Here is a 21,035-nt window from a genome sequence, read left to right as displayed (position 1 = left end):
GGACTTTCTCTCTCTCCCTCGACCCCCCCCCCCCCCCCCCATGACCTGTCTCCCTCCCTCAACCCCCTCATGTCCCCTCTCCCTCCCTCAACCCCCATGTCCTGTCTCCCTCCCTCAACCCCCATGTCCTCTCTCTCTCCCTCAACCCCCATGTCCTCTCTCTCTCCCTCAACCCCACATGTCTCTCTCTCTCCCTCAACCCCCCATGTCCTCTCTCTCTCCCTCAACCCCCATGTCCTCTCTCTCTCCCTCAACCCCCACATGTCCTCTCTCTCTCCCTCAACCCCCACATGTCCTCTCTCTCTCTCTCTCAACCCCCACATGTCCTCTCTCCCTCCCTCAACCCCCATGTCCTCTCTCCCTCAAGCCTGATAATGGTATTCCTCTTCAGCTCACCTATCCTCCCTTCCCCTCTCTCCCTCCCCCTCTTACTCACCTATTCTCCCTTCCCCTCTCCCCCCTCACTGCTCTCTCTTCTGCTGTCCGTCTTTGATGATGACATTTTTGAACAGAGTGAGCAGTGGTTTCTGGCTACGTTCGTCCCAGCTCTTCATGAACCCTCCATAGCGCTTACTGGCGGGCGGTCCGCTCCAGCGGAAGTGGTTCATCTTGTACGAGCCGTCTTTCTTCTCCTGAAGACTAAACACCCCACCCAGGCCATCCGCCTCGCCCCCCAGGCCCTCTCCCCCTTCCACAGCCCCAGCCTCCAGGGAGGGGTACATGGCCTCGTTGGTGCCCAGCTCTCGTCTCATCTCGCTGGGGAAGCCCTCGGAGGACTCCTCCTCCACACCATTGGTGTAGACCTTCACCGGGCGGCGCTTCTTTCCCACAGGCTTCCCCCAGCGGAAGTGTTCCATGGAGTAGGATCGCTTGGCCTGGGGGGACATGATGTTCTGCTGCTCCAAGGGGGACAGGGGAGAGGGGGGGACAGAGGTAAGGAGGGGGAGGAAAGTCAGAGGGGGAGTTGGGTTGGAGATGGACCTCGCCAGGGAAGATGGGAGATTCGGCGGTGAGGTCAGAACGACAGAGCTGGATGCACTCCTGTGAGGAGGTCGATAGGAGGAGGGAGAGGAGAAGGACGAGAGGAGAGGAGAGGGGAGAGAGGAGAGGGAGAAGGACAAGACCGAGAGAGGAAGAGAGAGGGAGAGGAGAGAGAGGGAGAGAGGAGAGGGAGAAGGACAAGACCGGAGAGGGAAGAGAGGGGAGGGAGAAGGTAGAGACCGGAGAGGAGAGGAGAGAGGGGAGAGAGGAGAGGGAGAAGGACAAGACCGGAGAGGAGAGAGGGAAGAGAGGGGAGGGAGAAGGACAAGACCGGAGAAGAGAGAGGGAAGAGAGGAGAGGAGAGGAGAGAGGGAGGAGGGAGAAGGACAAGACCGGAGAGGGAAGAGAGGGGAGGGAGAAGGACAAGACCGGAGAGGGAAGAGAGGGGAGGGAGAAGGAGGGAGAGGACCGAGGGGAGGGAGAGGAGAGAGGGAGAGAGAAGGGAGGGAGAAGGACAAGACCGGAGAAGAGAGAGGGAAGAGAGGAGAGGAGAGAGGGGAGGGAGAAGGACAAGACCGGAGAGGGAAGAGAGGGGAGGGAGAAGGACAAGACCGGAGAGGAGAGAGGGAAGAGAGGGGAGGGAGAAGGACAAGACCGGAGAGGAGACAAGAGGAGAGGAGAGGGGGGAGAGAGAGAGAGGGAGAAGGACAAGACCGGAGAGGAGAGAGGGAAGAGAGGGGAGGGAGAAGGACAAGACCGGAGAAGAGAGAGGGAAGAGAGGAGAGGAGAGGGAGAGAGGGGAGGGAGAAGGACAAGAGCGGAGAGGGAAGAGAGGGGAGGGAGAAGGACGAGACCGGAGAGGGAAGAGAGGGGAGGGAGAAGGACGAGACCGGAGAGGAGAGGAGAGAGGGGAGAGAGGAGAGGGAGAAGGACAAGACCGGAGAGGAGAGAGGGAAGAGAGGGGAGGGAGAAGGACAAGACCGGAGGGGAGAGAGGGGAGGGAGAAGGACAAGACCGGAGAGGAGAGAGGGAAGAGAGGAGAGGAGAGGGGAGGGAGAAGGACAAGACCGGAGAGGAGAGGGAAGAGCAGAGAGGAGGGAGAGGTAGGTTAGTAGGTGGGTTACAGTAAAGTACTGTAACACTCGTAACTGCTCTGTTTAATTTGTATTTATTTTGTACCTTTATTTAACTAGGTCATTATTATTATGTATTATTTAACCTCTATTTAACTAGGCAAGTCAGTTAAGAACAATTTCTTATTTACAACGACGGACTACCACGACCAAACCCCGGACGATGCTGAGCCAATTTTGCATCGGCTTATGGGACTCCCTATCACGGCCGGTTGTGATACAGGGTCTGTAGTGACACTGAGATACAGTGCCTTAGACCGCTGCGCCACTCGGGAGCCACTTACATACTTGAGCTGGGATTCAATGTAATCGCGGGTTATAGGCATTGCCGCTTTTAAACTCAATTTCATATTGGAACATTGCCTTTAAAAGCCACAATGCCTATAACCTGCAATCCGATTCAATCCCGGCCTTGAGCTTAACTTTTCAAAAACATTGCGCTCTCTGCAACGCTTCTAACTCACCAGGATGCTGTTCTCAGAGTTGAGGTCTTGACAGCGAGGATTCTCCCAGCACTGACCTTTAACCCCGCTGACCACACCCACCACAGCCACAGCCAATAACCACGCAGGACACAGCATCGTCACGCTGCACACAGGAAAAACACAGTTATACTGCATTTAAGACAAGTCAGAAACTCGGAACCTCTGAGTTCAAATTAAGATATATTTTTTTGCGTAGAGCTTCCTATTGTTTGATTCTGATCGTGGGAAACTATATATAATCTTTCTACAATGAGATTCCAAGTCGGAAATGTCCCAGTGTTCTAGTTCCGACATGTCATGAATGCAGCATTCTACTGACCCATTCATGAATGTCATCATAAGAACGGCAGATGAGTGTGACAAACATGCCGGTTGACGTTTATTATCAAGTGTCAGAACTGGCTGCCTTGTAAAGATGAAAAAACAAAAATGTGCTTTTTGGTCTTAATTTAAGGTATGGGTTAAGTGTGGTTAATGTGAGGTTTACAATCAGATTGTATGACTTTTGTGGCTGTGCCAGCTAGTGACCACTCTGCAGAGCTGCCTCCAGAACAACATTCATGACGAGAAACGGGACAAAAATGTAACACATTTCTTATCTAATGAAGTCCATAGAGGACCTACAGTACCAGTCAAGAGTGTGGACACAGCTACTCATTCCAGGGGTTTTCTTTATTTTTACTATTTTCTACATTGTAGAATAATAGTGAAGACATCACAACTATGAAATAACACATATGGAACCATGTAGTAACCAAAAAAGTGTTAAACAAATCAAAATATATTTTAGATTCTTTAAAGTAGCCACCCTGACTGACTGGAAGACTGAAGGACTGACTGACTGACTGACTGGCTTAATGACTGGCTTGCTGACTAATTGACTGACTGACTGACTGGCTGGCTTGCTGACTGTTTGACTCACTGGCTTATTGACTGACTGATTGGCTGACTGATGGATTGACAGACAGACTGGCTTGCTGACTGACTCTCTTACTGACTGATTGACTGTATGAGCTAACACCACTTATCTCACTGTTTATGTGAAGAAGTAAAGAATATATACATTTGTCTTATTTACAATAAATTATAGAAGCCCACAGACAGCTGTAGACAACCAAATGTAATTTAGTCAAATAATGAGCATTTAATCAAATAATGTTAATTAATGACAATCATTTTAAATGACTAAATAATGATATATATATATTTTTTTAAAGGAATAATTACTATTATCTTCCGACTTCAGTGTTGTTTTAAATTATAATCATTCTCAAATCAAAAAATGACACATCTGATGTCACTAACCTGTTTCAAAAGTATTCTCTTCTCTGTCTCTCCTCCGACCAGTCGATCACTTTTCTCTTCCGATGAGTTGTCCACTTCAGCACTGTTGTCCGTCTGTGGGTGTGTGTGTCTGAGAGAGTGTGTGTGTGTCTCTGTCTCTGGCCCTCTCTTTTATACCTGAACCTGAGTGACGGAGGTTCCCGAGACCACCGGGGCCACGAGCCAAATTTGACAATCACACACACACACACACACACCATTATAATGAGTGTCCAATGCATTACAACCGTTTAGAGAACCATGTCCCATCTTTGTCCACCAGTTAGGACTTGAACGTCAGCAGAGTGGAAACACACAGACATACACACACACACACACAAAGGTGAATTATGAAGGGTATTAACAAGGGTCTGCCAACACGTCATGCGTCTTGTCTGCATGCTGAAGGTGAGGGTATGGAATTACTCTGGTCTGAATGGTCCAGGGTTCTGACTGACATCTGGCTGTTGGTGGCTCTTTGTCTGCTGGCTGAGTAGCAGGAACACACTTCCCTGTGGGGATTAACGACTTGAAGAGGCCGGGTGACAAACAGGATGGAGATGGGAGGAGGAGATGAGATGAGATGGAGATGGCAGGAGGAGGAGGAGATGAGATGGAGATGGGAGGAGGAGGAGATGAGATGAGATGGCAGGAGGAGGAGGAGATGAGATGGAGATGGCAGGAGGAGGAGATGGAGATGGCAGGAGGAGGAGGAGGAGATGAGATGGAGATGGCAGGAGGAGGAGGAGATGGAGATGGCAGGAGGAGGAGGAGGAGATGAGATGGAGATGGCAGGAGGAGGAGATGAGATGGAGAAGGAGGAGGAGGAGATGGCAGGAGGAGGAGGAGATGAGATGGAGATGGCAGGAGGAGGAGGAGATGAGATGGAGATGGCAGGAGGAGGAGGAGATGAGATGGAGATGGCAGGAGGAGGAGGAGATGAGATGGAGATGGCAGGAGGAGGAGGAGATGAGATGGAGATGGAGGAGGAGGAGGAGATGAGATGGAGATGGAGATGGAGATGGCAGGAGGAGGAGGAGGAGATGAGATGGAGATGGCAGGAGGAGGAGGAGATGGAGATGGCAGGAGGAGGAGGAGATGAGATGGAGATGGCAGGAGGAGGAGGAGATGAGATGGAGATGGCAGGAGGGAGATGAGATGGAGATGGCAGGAGGAGGAGGAGATGGAGATGGCAGGAGGAGGAGGAGATGGAGATGGCAGGAGGAGGAGGGAGGATGGAGATGGAGATGAGATGGAGATGGCAGATGGGAGGAGGAGATGAGATGGAGATGGCAGGAGGAGGAGGAGATGAGATGGAGATGGGAGGAGGAGATGAGATGGAGAGGAGGAGGAGGAGATGAGATGAGATGGAGATGGATGAGATGGAGATGGAGGAGGAGGAGATGAGATGGAGATGGCAGCAGGAGGAGGAGATGAGATGAGATGGAGAGGTTGGCGAAGGAGGAGAAAAGGGGGAAGGAGGAGGAGGGTGGTTACTGGCTAGTCCGGGTGTCAGGAGGGTCATGAGTCATGACCTCTGTTAACCTCAGTGACTCAGCCGTTCAACAGGGACCTGCTCTCTGGCCGTTCACATTTAATTAAATTCACACACAAACATACACACATACACACGCACAAACATACACACACACACACATACACACACACACACAAACATACACACACATACACACACACACACACAAACATACACACACATACACACACATACACACACACACACACACAAACATACACGCACACACACATACACACACACACACACACACACAAACATACACACACACACACACATACACACAAACAAACATACACACACAAACATACACACACACACACACACACACACACAAACATACACACACACACACATACACACACACACACACACACACACACAAACATATACACACACACAAACAAACATACACACACACACACACAAACATATACACACACACACACAAACAAACATTCTCACACACACACAAACATACACACACACACACACAAACAAACCGTCTCACACACACACACACACACACAAACATTCACACACACAAACAAACATTCTCACACACACACACACACAAACATACACACACACACACAAACAAACATTCTCACACACACACACACACACAAACATTCACACACACACACACACACACAGGCACTCTGAGACCTCGTGTAACTTCATTGTAATTGTAGAGGATGTCCATTAGTGCACCGTCTGACCTTGGCTCGTTGTGTGTACGGTCCTGCGATTGACAAACGAACAAAAACACACACACACACTGCGGACACACACACACACACTGAAGACACACACACACACACACTGAAGACACACACACACACTGCAGACAGACGGAGCTGAGTGGTTGTGGAGTGCATGGAGGAAGGCATTTAGTGAATGACTTCATTGGTGGAAACATACAAGTACATCTGAACCTCTCCTCTTAGACGGAACGGTTTATTGACAGTTTACCATTTAAGACAAAATGTGAATTGCTTGAATGCAAATCATCTTTTTCCATTGATAGCAGCTCTAACAGGAGGAAACCTGTGCTGTGGTTCAACCCGATTGCAGTTTATAGTCGCAGCTTTTAAAAGGCTTGTTTTGTATCCTTTTGTACAACACCTGATAAAACTAACACTGTAAAAGTGTGATAAATGTTGTTATTTCCTGATAGTTGCAGGTTGAAAATACAATTTTACACTTTTGACTTTCTAATCAACCGTTTCTTTGCAATGGGTGGAGTTCTGGCTTGTCTGGGGACATCACCAGGCGGTCTAAGTTCACAGGGAGAGATATCTAGTCAGTACTGACCTTTAACCCCTCTGACCACACCCACCACAGCCACAGCCAATAATACAACTGAATGCATTCAACTGAAATGTGTTTTCTGATTTGAACCCGTCTGAATCAGAGAGGTGCATCTGCCTTTTTCAACGTCATCGGCGTCCGGGGAGAAGTTGTTGTTGGGATTAACTGCTCGAGGGCAGAACAACAGACCCTTGCCGGCTCGGGGATTCAAACCAATGCCCTTTCGGGTATTGGCCCAACAACCGCAAGGCTACCTGCCGCCAAATGGATCAATAACAAAGTGAGTTCCAAACCTCACTGCCAATAAAAGCTCATTTATATACCTATCCAATAAGGTCCCTTACTTAGACTAGAGCGCAGACCAGCTGGTTGGTGTGTTTATGGACATATTCAATCTCTCCCTATCCCAGTCTGCTGTCCCCACATGCTTCAAGATGTCCACCATTGTTCCTGGACCCAAGAAAGCTAAGGTAATTTAACTAAAAGACTAATGCCCGTAGCACTCACTTCTGTCATCATGAAGTGCTTTAAAAGAGACCAGTCAAGGATCATATCACCTCTACCCTTACCAAACACCCTAGACCCACTTCAATTTGCTTACCGCCCCAATAGGTCCACAGACAATGCAATCGCCATCACACTGCACGCTGCCCTATCTCATCTGAACAAGAAGAATACCTATGTAATAATCTTGTTTATTGACTATAGCTCAGCATTCAACAGCATAGTACCCTCCAAGCTCATCATTAAGCTCAGGATGCAGGGTCTGAACCAAGCCCTGTGCAACTGGGTCCTGGACTTCCTGACGGGCCGCCCCCAGGTGGTGAAGGTAGGAAACAACACCTCCACTTCACTGATCGTCAATACAGGGGCCCCACAAGGGTGCGTGCTCAGCCCCTTCCTGTACTCCCTGTTCACCCATGACTGTGTGGCCACGCACGCCTCCAACTCAATCATCAAGAGGCTGAAGAAATATGGCTGGTCACCTAAAACCCTCACAAACTTTTACAGATGCACAATTGAGAGCATCCTGTCGGGCTGTATCACCGCCTGGAACGGCAACTGCACCGCCCTCAATCGCAAGGCTCTCCAGAGGGTGATGCGGTCTGCCCAATGCATCATCGGGGGCAAACTACCTGCCCTCCAGGACACCTAGAGCACCCAATATCACAGGAAGGCCAAAAAGATCATCAAGGACAACAACCACCTGAGCCACTGCTTGTTCACCCCGCTGTCATCCAGAAGGCAAGGTCAGTACAGGTGCATCAAAGCTGGGACCGGGAGACTGAAAAACAGCTTCTATCTCAAGGCCATCAGATTGCTAAATAGCCTCCACCCAGAATAGGCCATCACTAGCACATTAGAGGCTGCTGCTCTATATAGATTTTAAATCACTGCCCACTTTAATAATGGAACACAAGTTACTTTAATAATGTTTACATATTTTGCATTACTCATCTCATGTGTAAACTCAAAAAGAAACATCCTCGCACTGTCAACTGTCAAAAACTTGTGTAAATATTTGTATGAACATAACAAGATTCAACAACTGAGACATAAACTGAACAAGTTCCACAGACATGTGACTAACAGAAATGGAATAATGTGTCCCTTAACAAATTGGAGGTGTCAAAATTAAAAGTGACAGTCAGTATCTGGTGTGGCCACCAGCTGCATTAAGTACTGCAGTGCATCTCAACACCTGCATTGCTTGCTGTTTGGAGTTTTAGGCTGGGTTTCTGTACATCACTTTGAGATATCAGCTGATGCATGAAGGGCTATATAAACACATTTGAATTTAATTGAATTTAATTGAAAATGGAATTGAATTGAATTTCCTCCTCGTGGACTGCACCAGATTTGCCAGTTCTTGCTGTGAGATGTTACCCCACTCTTCCACCAAGGCAACTGCAAGTTCCCAGACATTTCTGGGGGAATGGCCCTAGCCCTCACCCTCCGATCCAACAGGTCCCAGATGTGCTCAATGGGATTGAGATCCGGGCTCTTCACTGGCCATGGCAGAACACTGACGCTCCTGTCTTGCAGGAAATCAGGCACTGAACGAGCAGTATGGCTGTTGGCATTATCATGCTATAGGGTCATGTCAGGATGAGCCTGCAGGAAGGGTACAACATGAGGGAGGAGGATGTCTTCCCTGTAAAGCACAGCATTGAGATTGCCTGCAATGACAACAAGCTCAGTCAGATGATGCTGTGACACACCGCCCCAGACCATGATGGACCCTCCACCTCCAAATCGATCCCGCTCCAGAGTACAGGCCTCGGTGTAACGCTCATTCCTTCGATGATAAACACGAATCCGACCATCATCCCTGATGAGACAAAGCCGCGACTCATCAGTGAACAGCACGTTTTGCCAGTCCTGTCTGGTCCAGCAACGGTGGGTTTGAGCCCATAGGCCGGTGTTGCCGGTGATGTCTGGTGAGGACCTGCCTTACAACAGGCCCACAAGCCCTCAATCCCGTCTCTCTCAGCCTATTGTGGACAGTCTGAGCCCTGATGGAGGGATTGTGCTTTCCTGGTGTAACCCGGACCGTTGTTGTTGCCATCCTGTACCTGTCCCTGCAGGTGTGATGTTCGGATGTACCGATCCTGTGCAGGTGTTATTACACGTGGTCTGCCACTGCGAGGACGATCAGCTGTCCGTCCTGTCTCCCTGTAGCGCTGTCTTAGGCGTCTAACAGTATGGACATTGCAATTTATTGCCCTGGCCACATCTGCAGTCCTCATGCCTCCTTGCAGCATACCTAAGGCATGTTCATGCAGATGAGCAGGGACCCTGGGCATCTTTCTTTTGGTGTTTTTCAGAGTCAGTAGAAAGGCCTCTTTAGTGTCCTAAGTTTTCCTAACTGTGACCTTAATTGCCTACCGTCTGTAAGCTGTTAGTGTCGTAACAACCGTTCCACGGGTGCATGTTTATTTATTGTTTATGGTTCATTGAACAAGCATGGGAAACAGTGTTTTAACCCTTTACAATGAGTTTTTATATACTGTATTCTATTCTACTGTATTTTAGTCTATCCCGCTCTGACATTGCTCGTCCTAATATTTAGATATTCTTAATTCCATTCCTTTACTTTAGATTTGTGTGTATTGTGTGTATTGTTGTGAAATTGGGTAGATATTACTGTAAAACATTACTACACTGTTGGATCTAGAAACACAAGCATTTCGCTACACTGGTAATAACATCTGCTAAACACGTGTATGTGATCAATACACTTTGATTTGATTTGACTACCCCACAGTCCTAGCTATATCCTTACTTGAGAAATAGTTTTTGCTCATAAATGTTTTATTTACATTAAGGTACTTAGTCGTTACACAGAAATGATTTGATATTGAGATGAAAACAGCTGAGTTAGGCCTTTAAAGGCAATGTTCCCGGGCCAATCCCAGCTTCTGCGTTCACAGAGATCCCATTCAAGGTAAACACTGCAATCGTAAAATGCCTTTAATCGGTGACCGGAATGAAACCCAATCCAGTTTGGACATGGTAAAGACCGGATACTTATGGACCAGGTTGGACATGGTAAAGACCAGATAGTTATGGACCAGGTTGGACATGGTAAAGACCAGATAGTTATGGACCAGGTTGGACATGGTAAAGACCAGATAGTTATGGACCAGGTTGGACATGGTAAAGACCAGATACTTATGGACCAGGTTGGACATGGTAAAGACCAGATACTTATGGACCAGGTTGGACATGGTAAAGACCTGATACTTATGGACCAGGTTGGACATGGTAAAGACCTGATAGTTATGGACCAGGTTGGACATGGTAAAGACCTGATAGTTATGGACCAGGTTGGACATGGTAAAGACCTGATAGTTATGGACCAGGTTGGACATGGTAAAGACCAGATACTTATGGACCAGGTTGGACATGGTAAAGACCAGATACTTATGGACCAGGTTGGACATGGTAAAGACCAGATACTTATGGACCAGGTTGGACATGGTAAAGACCAGATACTTATGGACCAGTTTGGACATGGTAAAGACCAGATACTTATGGACCAAGTTGGACATGGTAAAGACCAGATACTTATGGACCAGGTTGGACATGGTAAAGACCAGATACTTATGGACCAAGTTGGACATGGTAAAGACCAGATAGTTATGGACCAGGTTGGACATGGTAAAGACCAGATAGTTATGGACCAGGTTGGACATGGTAAAGACCACCACTAACACACCTGATTCAGGATGACTTTAGTTCTAGCCCAGCACTAACAAACCTGATTCAGGATGACTTTAGTTCTAGCCCAGCACTAACAAACCTGATTCAGGATGACTTTAGTTCTAGCCCAGCACTAACAAACCTGATTCAGGATGACTTTAGTTCTAGCCCAGCACTAACAAACCTGATTCAGGATGACTTTAGTTCTAGCCCAGCACTAACAAACCTGATTCAGGATGACTTTAGTTCTAGCCCGGCACTAACACACCAGACTTGTGTGGTGACCTTCTTGGTAATTCCCCAGTAGTTGCATAGTAGTGTGATGTCCTAACTCTATCGTTCCGCGTTTTATGTATCAGCAGGTGATGCTGTTGCTCAGTGTTCATTTAGGTGAATGTTCAAGAACAGAGCACAACATTCAGAGGCCACCTGACACACCCTGCTTTGACTTAGAACCTGCCTGTACGCATAAGGAAAGTTATGTGTGTGTGCGTGCGTGCGTGTGTGCGCGCGTGTGTGTGTGTGTGTGTGAGATTGCGTGTGATTGAGTGTGTGTACAGTACATTACAGTAAGGTAGCTGTGACGCTGTGTAGTCTCATGTCTCTGTGTTGAATCCTATTACAGAGGATTGTGGGGGATAAGATGTCTGCTCAGGACTCTGACACACTGTCGCTTTGCTCTAGAAGACAGAGAGAGAAGTGCACACACACACACCTCACACACACAGAGACAGAGAAGCACACACACCTCACACACACAGAGCGACTCACACACAACAACAAAAAACACATTTCCAACACTCACTCAGCCTGCTGCTTTTCCAATAAGGAGTTGTCACCGTCCACAGAAAGGTAGGAAGCATTTTCTTTATCTATCTAACGAGAGAGAGAGAGAGAGAGAGAGAGAGTGTGAGTGATCATAGAGGGAGAGAGATGGCGAGAGAGGCTTTAAGACTAATGGCAACCCACAAAAAAAGGTCTCTTTATGATAATCGCTGTTAACTGCTGGTTGCTGTGTGAGTGTTGTGTAACAAACACACACTACTGAGCATGGCCACACCCACAAAACAACGGTTCGTTCTATGGATACCGATAGCCAGCACTTGTCTCTTTTCTAAGCTGGTCAGGTCCGATGATGGTGCTGACTCAGGTATGCTAACTAATCCTGAACTGTAGATACTGTAAATCACTCAGAGACACTTGAAGCAGCTGTCAGTGTTAAGAATGATTAGGACACTAGTTAAACAAGTTCTATAATCTAAATGAATCTAGCAGGCCACATCGTGAGAGAGTGAGAGAGAGATAGAGAGAGGGAGATAGATAGAGGGAGAGAGATAGATAGAGAGAGAGAGAGAGAGAGAGGGAGAGTGAGAGAGAGAGGGAGAGTGAGAGATAGAGAGAGATAGAGGGAGAGTGAGTGAGTGAGTGAGTGAGTGAGTGAGTGAGTGAGTGAGTGAGTGAGTGAGTGAGTGAGTGAGTGAGTGAGTGAGTGAGACAGGGAGAGAGAGACAGGGAGAGTGAGAGTGAGACAGGGAGAGAGAGACAGGGAGAGTGAGACAGGGAGAGAGAGGGAGAGAGAGGGAGAGTGAGACAGGGAGAGAGAGGGAGAGTGAGAGAGAAATAAAGAGAGGGAGAGTGAGAGAGAGATAGAAAGGGAGAGAGGAAGATATACAGTGGTTTGTGAAAGTATTCATCCCCCTTGGCATTTTTCCTATTTTGTTGCCTTTACAACCTTTAATTAAAATAGATTTTTGGAGAGATTGTATCATTTGATTTACACAACATGCCTACCACTTTGAAGATGCAAAATATGTTTTATTGTGAAACAAACAAGAAATAAAACAACTTGAGCGTGAATAACTATTCACCCCCACAAAGTCAATACTTTGTAGAGCCACCTTTTGCAGCAATTACATATGCAAGTCTCTTGGGGTATGTCTCTATAAGCTTGGCACACCACTGGTATTTCTGCCCGTTCTTCAAGGCAAAACTGCTCCAGCTCCTTCAAGTTGGATGGGTTCCGCTGGTGTACAGCAATCTTTAAGTCATACCACAGATTCTCAATTGGATTGAGGTCTGGGCTTTGACTTGGCCATTCCAAGACATTTAAATGTTTCCCCTTAAACCACTCAAGTGTTGCTTTAGCAGTATGCTTAGGGTCATTGTCCTGCTGGTATGCTTAGGGTCATTGTCCTTGTATTTGGCACCATCCATCATTCCTTCAATTCTGACCAGTTGCCTGCTGATGAAAAACATCCTCACAACATGATGCTGCCACCACCATGCTTCACTGTGAGGAAGCTGTTCTTGGGGTGATGAGAGATTTTGGGTTTGCGCCGGACATAGTATTTTCCTTGATGGCCAAAAAGCTACATTTTAGTCTCATCTGACCAGAGTACCTTCTTCCATATGTTCGGGGAGTCTCCCACATGCCTTTTGGCAAAAACCAAATGTGTTTGCTTGTTTTTTCTTTAAGCAATGGCTTTTTTCTGGCCACTCTTCCATAAAGCCCAACTCTGTGGAGTGTACGGTTTAAACTGGTCCTATGGACAGATACTCCAATCTCCGCTGTGGAGCTTTGCAGCTCCTTCAGGGTTATCTTTGGTCTCTCTGTTGCCTCTGATTAATGCCCTCCTTGCCTGCTCCGTGAGTTTTGGTGGGCGGCCCTCTCTTGGTAGGTTTGTTGTGGTGCCATATTCTTTCCATTTTTGAATAATGGATTTAATGGAGCTCTGTGGGATGTTCAAAGTTTCAGATATTTTTTTATAACCCAACCTTGATCTGTACTTCTCCACAACTTTGTCCCTGACCTGTTTGGAGAACTCCTTGGTCTTCATGGTGTCGCTTGCTTGGTTGTGCCCCTTGCTTAGTGGGGTTGCAGACTCTGGGTTCTTTTTCAGAACAGGTGTATATATACTGAGATCATGTATATATATATATATATATACTGAGATCACACTTAAATAAAGTCCAGCTGTGTGCAATCTAACTAATTATGTGACTTCTGAAGGTAATTGGGTGCACCAGATCTTACTTAGGGGTTTCATAGCAAAGGGGGTGAATACATTTGCAAAAACCACTTTTCCGTTTAATTATTATTATTATTATTATTTAAACAAGTAATTTTTTTCATTTCACTTCACCACTTTTGAATACTTGTGTGTTAAGTCACAGACAATTTACACCACATGACCAAAAGTATGAGGACACTGCTCGTCGAACATCTCATTCCAAAATCATGGGCATTAATATGGAGTTGCCCCCCCCCCCCTTTGCTGCTATAACATCCTCCATTCTACTGGGAAGAAGAAGAAGAAGAAGAAGAAGAAGAAGAAGAAGAAGAAGAAGAAGAAGAAGAAGAAGAAGAAGAAGAAGAAGAATTCCACTAGATTTTGGAACTTTGCTGTGGGGACTTGCTTCCATTCAACCACAAGATCATTAGTGAGGTCGGGCACTGATGTTGGGCGATTGGGTCTGGCTCACAGTCGGGGTTCCAATTCGTCCCAAAGTTGTTCGATGGGGTTGAGGTCAGGGCTCTGTGCAGGCCAGTCAAGTTCTCCCACACCGATCTCAACAAACCATTTCTGTATGGACCTCGCTTTGTGCATGGGGGTCATGCTGAAAGAGGAAAGGGCCTTCCCCAAAGTTGGAAGTACAGAACTGTCTAGGAATGTCTTATGCCGTAGTGTGTTCCTTTACTGGAACTAAGGGGCCCGTACTATGAAAAACAGCCCCATTCCATTATTCCTCCTCCAAACTTTACAGTTGGTACTATTCATTGGGGCAGGTAGCGTTGTCCTGGCATCCGCCAAACCAAATTCGTCCGTCTGACTGCGAGATGGTGAAGCGTGATTCATCACTCCAGAAAACGCAACTCAACTGCTCCAGAGTCCAATGGCGGCGAGCTTTACCCCACTCCAGCCGACGCTAGGCATGGCGCATGGTGATCTTAGACTTGTGTGCGGCTGCTCAGTCACGGAAACCCATTTCATGAAGCTCCCGACAAACAGTTCTTGTGCTGAAGTTGCTTCCAGAGGCAGCTGGCAACTCGGTAGTGAGTGTTGCAACCTAGGACCACTACGCACTACGCGCTTCAGCACTCTGCAGTTCTGTTTTGTGAGCTTGTGTGGCCTACCACTTCACGGCTGAGCTGTTGTTGCTCCTAGACGTTTCCACTTCACAATAACAGCACTTGACCGGGGAAGCTCTAGCAGGGCAGAAATATGACAAACTGACTTGTTGGAAAGGTGGCATCCCATTACGATGCCACGTTGAAAGTCACTGAGCTCTTCAATAAGGCCATTCTACTGACAATGTTTGTCTATGGAGATTGCATGGCTGGGTGCTCGATTTTATACATCTGTCAGCAACGGGTGTGGCTGAAATATCTGAATCCACTAATTGGAAGGGGTGTCCACATACTTTTGTATATACAGTGCATCTTAATGACAACCTATCTCTGGGGCAAAAAAGTATTTAGTCAGGCACCAATTGTGCAAGTTCTCCAACTTAAAAATATGAGAGAGGCCTGTACAGAATAAATTATTTTTTGCCCCACTGTGTGTGTGTGTGTGTGTGTGTGTGTGTGTGTGTGTGTGTGTGTGTGTGTGTGTATATATACACTGTACATTGAGTGGCCAAGTGTAGTGTAGGCCATTTCAGGTTAAACCTTAGTCAGGATCTCATCTTAAGTTAGGGACTAGCTCCCTCTGCGGGGATCAAATCAGCGGAAATTTCAAGAGCGCCACGTATAGTTTTTGATAAAACTCAAACTTTCATTAAAACACACATTCAAGGTACTGAATTAAAGCTACACTCGTTGTGAATCTATCCACCGAGTCAGATTTGTAAAATGCTTTTCGGCAAAAGCATGAGAAGCTATTATCTGATAGCATGCACCCCCAAAGTACTGGAACGTCACCTAAAACGACAGATTTTGCGATAGCCGGCGCTACCCAAAACGCAGAAATAAAATATAAAACATTCATTACCTTTGACGAGCTTCTTTCTTGGCACTCCTAGATGTCCCATAAACATCACTATTGGGTCTTTTTTTCGATTAAATCGGTCCATATATAGCCTAGATATCGATCTATGAAGACTGTGTAATCAAGGAAAAAACTGAGTTTTATAACGCAACGTCATTTTTTAAAATTAAAAAAGTCGAAGATAAACTTTCACAAAACACTTCGAAATACTTTTGTAATGCAACTTTAGGATTTGGTAAACGTTAATAATCTATCAAAATGATCACGGGCGATGTATATTCAATAGCTCCACGTCCTGATATCATGTCCAAATATTTCTCAACCAAAACATCCTGTTGGAGACCAGAAGAAATGCGCTGCCTCGTGTCCGTTTGACCAAGAAACAAATCCTAGGCAAATGACAAGACTGTTGACATCGTGTGGAAGCTGTAGGTATTGCAACCTCGGCCCCATTTAATGTGGTTCCCATTCAACAATAGGTTCAAGTGGCGCATGGATATATTTTCCCATTTTCAGTGATCAGATTTTCCTGCGCTTTTCGATGAAACGCACGTTCTGTTATAGTCACAGCCGTGATTTAACCAGTTTTAGAAACGTCAGAGTGTTTTCTATCCACACATACTAATCATATGCATATACTATATTCCTGGCATGAGTAGCAGGACACTGAAATGTTGCGTGATTTTTAACAAAAAGTTGCGAAAATGCGCATGATCCATAACAGGTTTTAACCACCAATTATGGTCTAGAGAGGTCGTAGGAGCGATTAGGTCTGCGGTGGTCCGACCGCATTATGGAGATGCAGGTTTAATGATCTGTAGGAACGGTGAAGGAATACCGATGGGATACAGAGGGAGAGGAAGTGAGACGGAGAGAAGGACAGGAAGGGAGAGGAAGTGAGATGGAGAGAAGGAATGACAGGAAGGGAGAGGAAGTGAGACGGAGAGAAGGACAGGAAGGGAGAGGAAGTGAGATGGAGAGAAGGAATGACAGGAAGGGAGAGGAAGTGAGACGGAGAGAAGGACAGGAAGGGAGAGGAAGTGAGATGGAGAGAAGGAATGACAGGAAGGGAGAGGAAGTGAGACGGAGAGAAGGACAGGAAGGGAGAGGAAGTGAGATGGAGAGAAGGAATGACAGGAAGGGAGAGGAAGTGAGACGGAGAGAAGGACAGGAAGGGAGAGGAAACGGAAAGAGGAGAGAGAGATGAAAGGATATTAAAGAAGGAGAATACAGAGAGAGGGAAAGTAATGCTGAATAAAGGGTAGGTCCAGGAAGTAGTTGTATATAGGCTGTGGGGTCGTAACCTGCTGATCTGCCTAGTGGTGAGTCCATAATGGGATTCCCGTCTCAGAGAGGAAGCTTCCGGTGACACACATCTACAGGGCATTCGGAAAGTTTTCAGACCCCTTTGACTTTTTCCACATTTTGTGGAATAAATAGTTTTTTCCCCCTCATCAATCTACACACAATACCCCATAATGACATCACAATACCCCATAATGACAAAGAGAAAACAGGTTTTTAGTCATTTTTGCTCATTTCTAAAAAAAAAAATATTAAAAAAACAGACCTTATTTCCATAAGTATTCAGACCCTTTTCTATGAGACTCGAAATTGTGCTCAGGTGCATCCTGTTCCATTGATCATCCTTGAGATGTTTCTACAACTTGATTGGAGTCCACCTGTGGTACATTTGAATTGATTGGACATGATTTGGAAGGGCACACACCTGTCTATATAAGGTCCCACAGTTGACAGTGCATATCAGAGCAAAAAACTAAGCCGTGAGGTCGAAGGAACTGTCTGTAGAGCTCAGAGACAGGATTGTGTTGAAGGACAGATCTGGGGAAGGGTACCAAAACATTTCTGCAAATTGAAGGCCCCAAGAACACATTTGCCTCTATCACTCTTAAATGCGAAAAGTTTGGAAGCACCAAGACTCTTCCTAGTGCTGGCCACCAGCTGGTCACTCTGACAGAGCTCTAGAGTTCATCTGTGGAGATGGGAAAACCTTCCAGAAGGACAACCATCTCTGCAGCACTCCACCAATCAGGCCTTTATGGTAAGGTGGCCAGACGGAAGCCACTCCTCAGTTAAAGGCACATGACAGGCCGCTTGGAGTTTGACAAAAGGCACCTAAAGGACTCTCCAACCATGAGAAACAAGATTCTCTGGTCTGATGAAACCAAGATTGAACTCTTTGGCCTGAATGCCAAGCGTCAAGTCTGGAGGAAACCTGGCACCATCCCTACGGTGAAGCATGGTGGTGGCAGCATCATGCTGTGGGGATGTTTTTCAGCGGCAGGGACTGGGAGACTAGTCCGGATCGAGGAAAGATGAACAGAGCAAAGTATAGAGATATCCTTGATGAAAACCTGCTCCAGAGCGCTCAGGACCTCAGACTGGGGCGAAGGTTAACCTTCCAACAGTACAACGACCCTAAGCACACTGTGGACAGGAGAGAGGGGGAGGATGGGCTGTGGACAGGAGTGAGGGGGGGAGGATGGGCTGTGGACAGGAGAGAGGGGAGGATGGGCTGTGGACAGGAGAGAGGGGAGGATGGGCTGTGGACAGGAGAGAGGGGAGGATGGGCTGTGGACAAGAGAGGGGGGAGGATGGATGAAATGAATGTCTGTTGTTCTCTGCTGTGTGTGTGTGTGTGTGTGTGTGTGTGTGTGTGTGTGTCCTCAGTCAAAGTGTGTGTGTGTGTGTTTAACTGTGTGTGTGTATGTGTGTGTGTGTCCTCAGTCAAAGTGTGTGTGTGTGTGTTCAACTGTGTATGTGTGTGTGTCCTCAGTCAGCATGTGTGTGTGTGTGTATATCCTCAGTCAGAATGTGTGTTTAACTGTGTGTGTGTGTGTGTGTGTGTGTGTATCCTCAGTCAGAATGTGTGTTTAACTGTGTGTGTGTGTGTGTGTGTGTGTGAGTGTGTATATCCTCAGTCAGAATGTGTGTTTAACTGTGTGTGTGTGTGTGTGTGTGTGTGTGTGTGTGTGTGTGTGTGTGTGTGTGTGTCCTCAGTCAAAGTGTGTGTGTGTGTGTGTTCAACTGTGTATGTGTGTGTGTGTCCTCAGTCAGAATGTGTGTTTAACTGTGTGTGTGTGTGTGTGTGTGTGTGTGTGTGTGTGTGTGTATCCTCAGTCAGAATGTGTGTTTAACTGTGTGTGTGTGTGTGTGTGTGTGTGTGTGTGTGTGTGTGTGTATCCTCAGTCAGTGTGTGTGTGTGTGTGTGTGTGTGTGTGTGTGTGTGTGTGTGTGTGTGTGTGTGTGTGTGTGTGTGTGTGAGTGTGTATATCCTCAGTCAGAATGTGTGTTTAACTGTGTGTGTGTGTGTGTCCTCAGTGAGGCCAGTGAGGATGCTGTCATGAGGAGAGGAGGGTGTCCGGTGAATGGAGGCAGTTCCTGTCCCACTGCACTCCAAGAAGTCTGTCTCCCTGCTGGTCTCTCTATCTGGAGGGAATAAGAGCCAAGCACAGCTGGACTGCATGGGACCACAACTAGCCTGGATGGCTCTGGTTGCAACTGGACCTGGCCTGAGTGAAGACCTTGTCTAAGTTGGTCTAATTTGGAGCCAAGTTTAGGTGTAGCCCCCATGCTGGAGCTGGTCTGAGAGGGTCTTTCTGGACCTGGTTTGGATGCTCAGGATGAGACCACCTCTCTTGCTGACTGCTGCCTTACTGGCCCTATGGACCGTTGCCCTGGTGACTGGAGACTACACAGATACACACCAAGACAGAGCTGATGACAGCAACACAGGGGGACACAGAGACACCCAATCAGACTCCGGTATAGACGTGCCTCCAAAAGAATTCCTTCCGGAAACACAGACAGACACATATGATCAACATCCGGACACAAACCCAGACTCACACCCAAACTCCCATCCGGACGTACACGAACACCCAGACAGCCATCGTATCAGCAGCGGTCTGATGCAGTGTGGGGAGTACAGCAACGAGGTGTTGCCTAACGGTCAGTGTCGAGTCACAGCCACGCTGCCTCAGCTCCAACACCAGCGCTGCCCAGACATGTTCCGCTGCACTGACGAAGTGTCCTACTGGCTGCAGGAGAACCAGGAGAGGAAACAGCAGCTGCAGGACCTCCAGGAGACCATCTCCCAGCTACAGGAGGAACTCCGTAGTCACAGGCACCGAATCAAGGTCCTGGAGCTACAGGTCAGTCACAGCTACATGAAACACACTGAGAGTTCTGGAGCAACAGGTCAGTCACAGCTACATGAAACACACTGAGAGTTCTGGAGCTACAGGTCAGTCACAGCTACATTAAACACACCGAGAGTTCTGGAGCTACAGGTCAGTCACAGCTACATGAAACACACTGAGAGTTCTGGAGCTACAGGTCAGTCACAGCTACATGAAACACATTGAGAGTCCTGGAGCTACAGGTCAGTCACAGCTACATGAAACACATAAAGAGTCCTGGAGCTACAGGTCAGTCACAGCTACATGAAACACACTGAGAGTTCTGGAGCTACAGGTCAGTCACAGCTACATGAAACACATTGAGAGTTCTGGAGCTACAGGTCAGTCACAGTTACATGAAACACATACAGAGTTCTGGAGCTACAGGTCAGTCACAGCTACATGAAACACACTGAGAGTTCTGGAGCTACAGGTCAGTCACAGCTACATGAAACACATTGAGAGTTCTGGAGCTACAGGTCAGTCACAGCTACATGAAACACACTGAGAGTTCTGGAGCTACAGGTCAGTCACACCTACATTAAACACATCAAGAGGTCTGGAGCTACAGGTCAGTCACAGTTACATAAAACACATAAAGAGTCCTGGAGCTACAGGTCAGTCACAGTTACATAAAACACATCAAGAGTTCTGGAGCTACAGGTCAGTCACAGTTAGAACTATAACTGGAACTGTAATTCTGAGTTCTAGAACTACAGGGGAGTCAGCGTTCTAGAACTACAGGGGAGTCAGCGTTCTTGAACTACAGGGGAGTCAGAGTTCTAGAACTACAGGGGAGTCAGAGTTCTAGAACTACAGGGGAGTCAGAGTTCTCGAACTACAGGGGAGTCAGAGTTCTAGAACTA

The 21,035-nt window shown here is 47.1% G+C and overlaps 2 protein-coding genes across 2 annotated transcripts in view; one reads left to right on the top strand and one right to left on the bottom strand.

Annotated features, from left to right (window-relative positions):
- Positions 1-428: 428 nt before the first annotated feature.
- pomca (proopiomelanocortin a) lies at positions 429-4,614 on the bottom strand. Its single transcript, XM_029648417.2, is given in 4 exon segments — positions 429-935; positions 937-1,041; positions 2,579-2,702; positions 3,905-4,614. Coding segments are annotated over 3 exon segments (696 nt in total). The 5' UTR covers positions 2,696-2,702; positions 3,905-4,614; the 3' UTR covers positions 429-461.
- A 7,013-nt stretch (positions 4,615-11,627) lies between these two features.
- Positions 11,628-21,035, top strand: part of LOC115119581 (angiopoietin-related protein 7) — a 38,889-nt gene continuing 29,481 nt past the window's right edge. The window contains exons 1-2 of the mRNA XM_065025898.1: positions 11,628-11,831; positions 19,310-20,142. Coding sequence (XP_064881970.1) covers positions 19,603-20,142 — 540 coding nt within the window. The 5' untranslated portion in view covers positions 11,628-11,831; positions 19,310-19,602. The remainder of the gene's footprint in view (positions 11,832-19,309; positions 20,143-21,035) is intronic.

Source organism: Oncorhynchus nerka, linkage group LG12, assembly GCF_034236695.1.
Source record: "Oncorhynchus nerka isolate Pitt River linkage group LG12, Oner_Uvic_2.0, whole genome shotgun sequence".
Taxonomy (NCBI): Eukaryota; Metazoa; Chordata; class Actinopteri; order Salmoniformes; family Salmonidae; genus Oncorhynchus; species Oncorhynchus nerka.
Note: the sequence above shows the minus strand (reverse complement) of the source record. Positions and strands in the feature narration are given on the sequence as shown.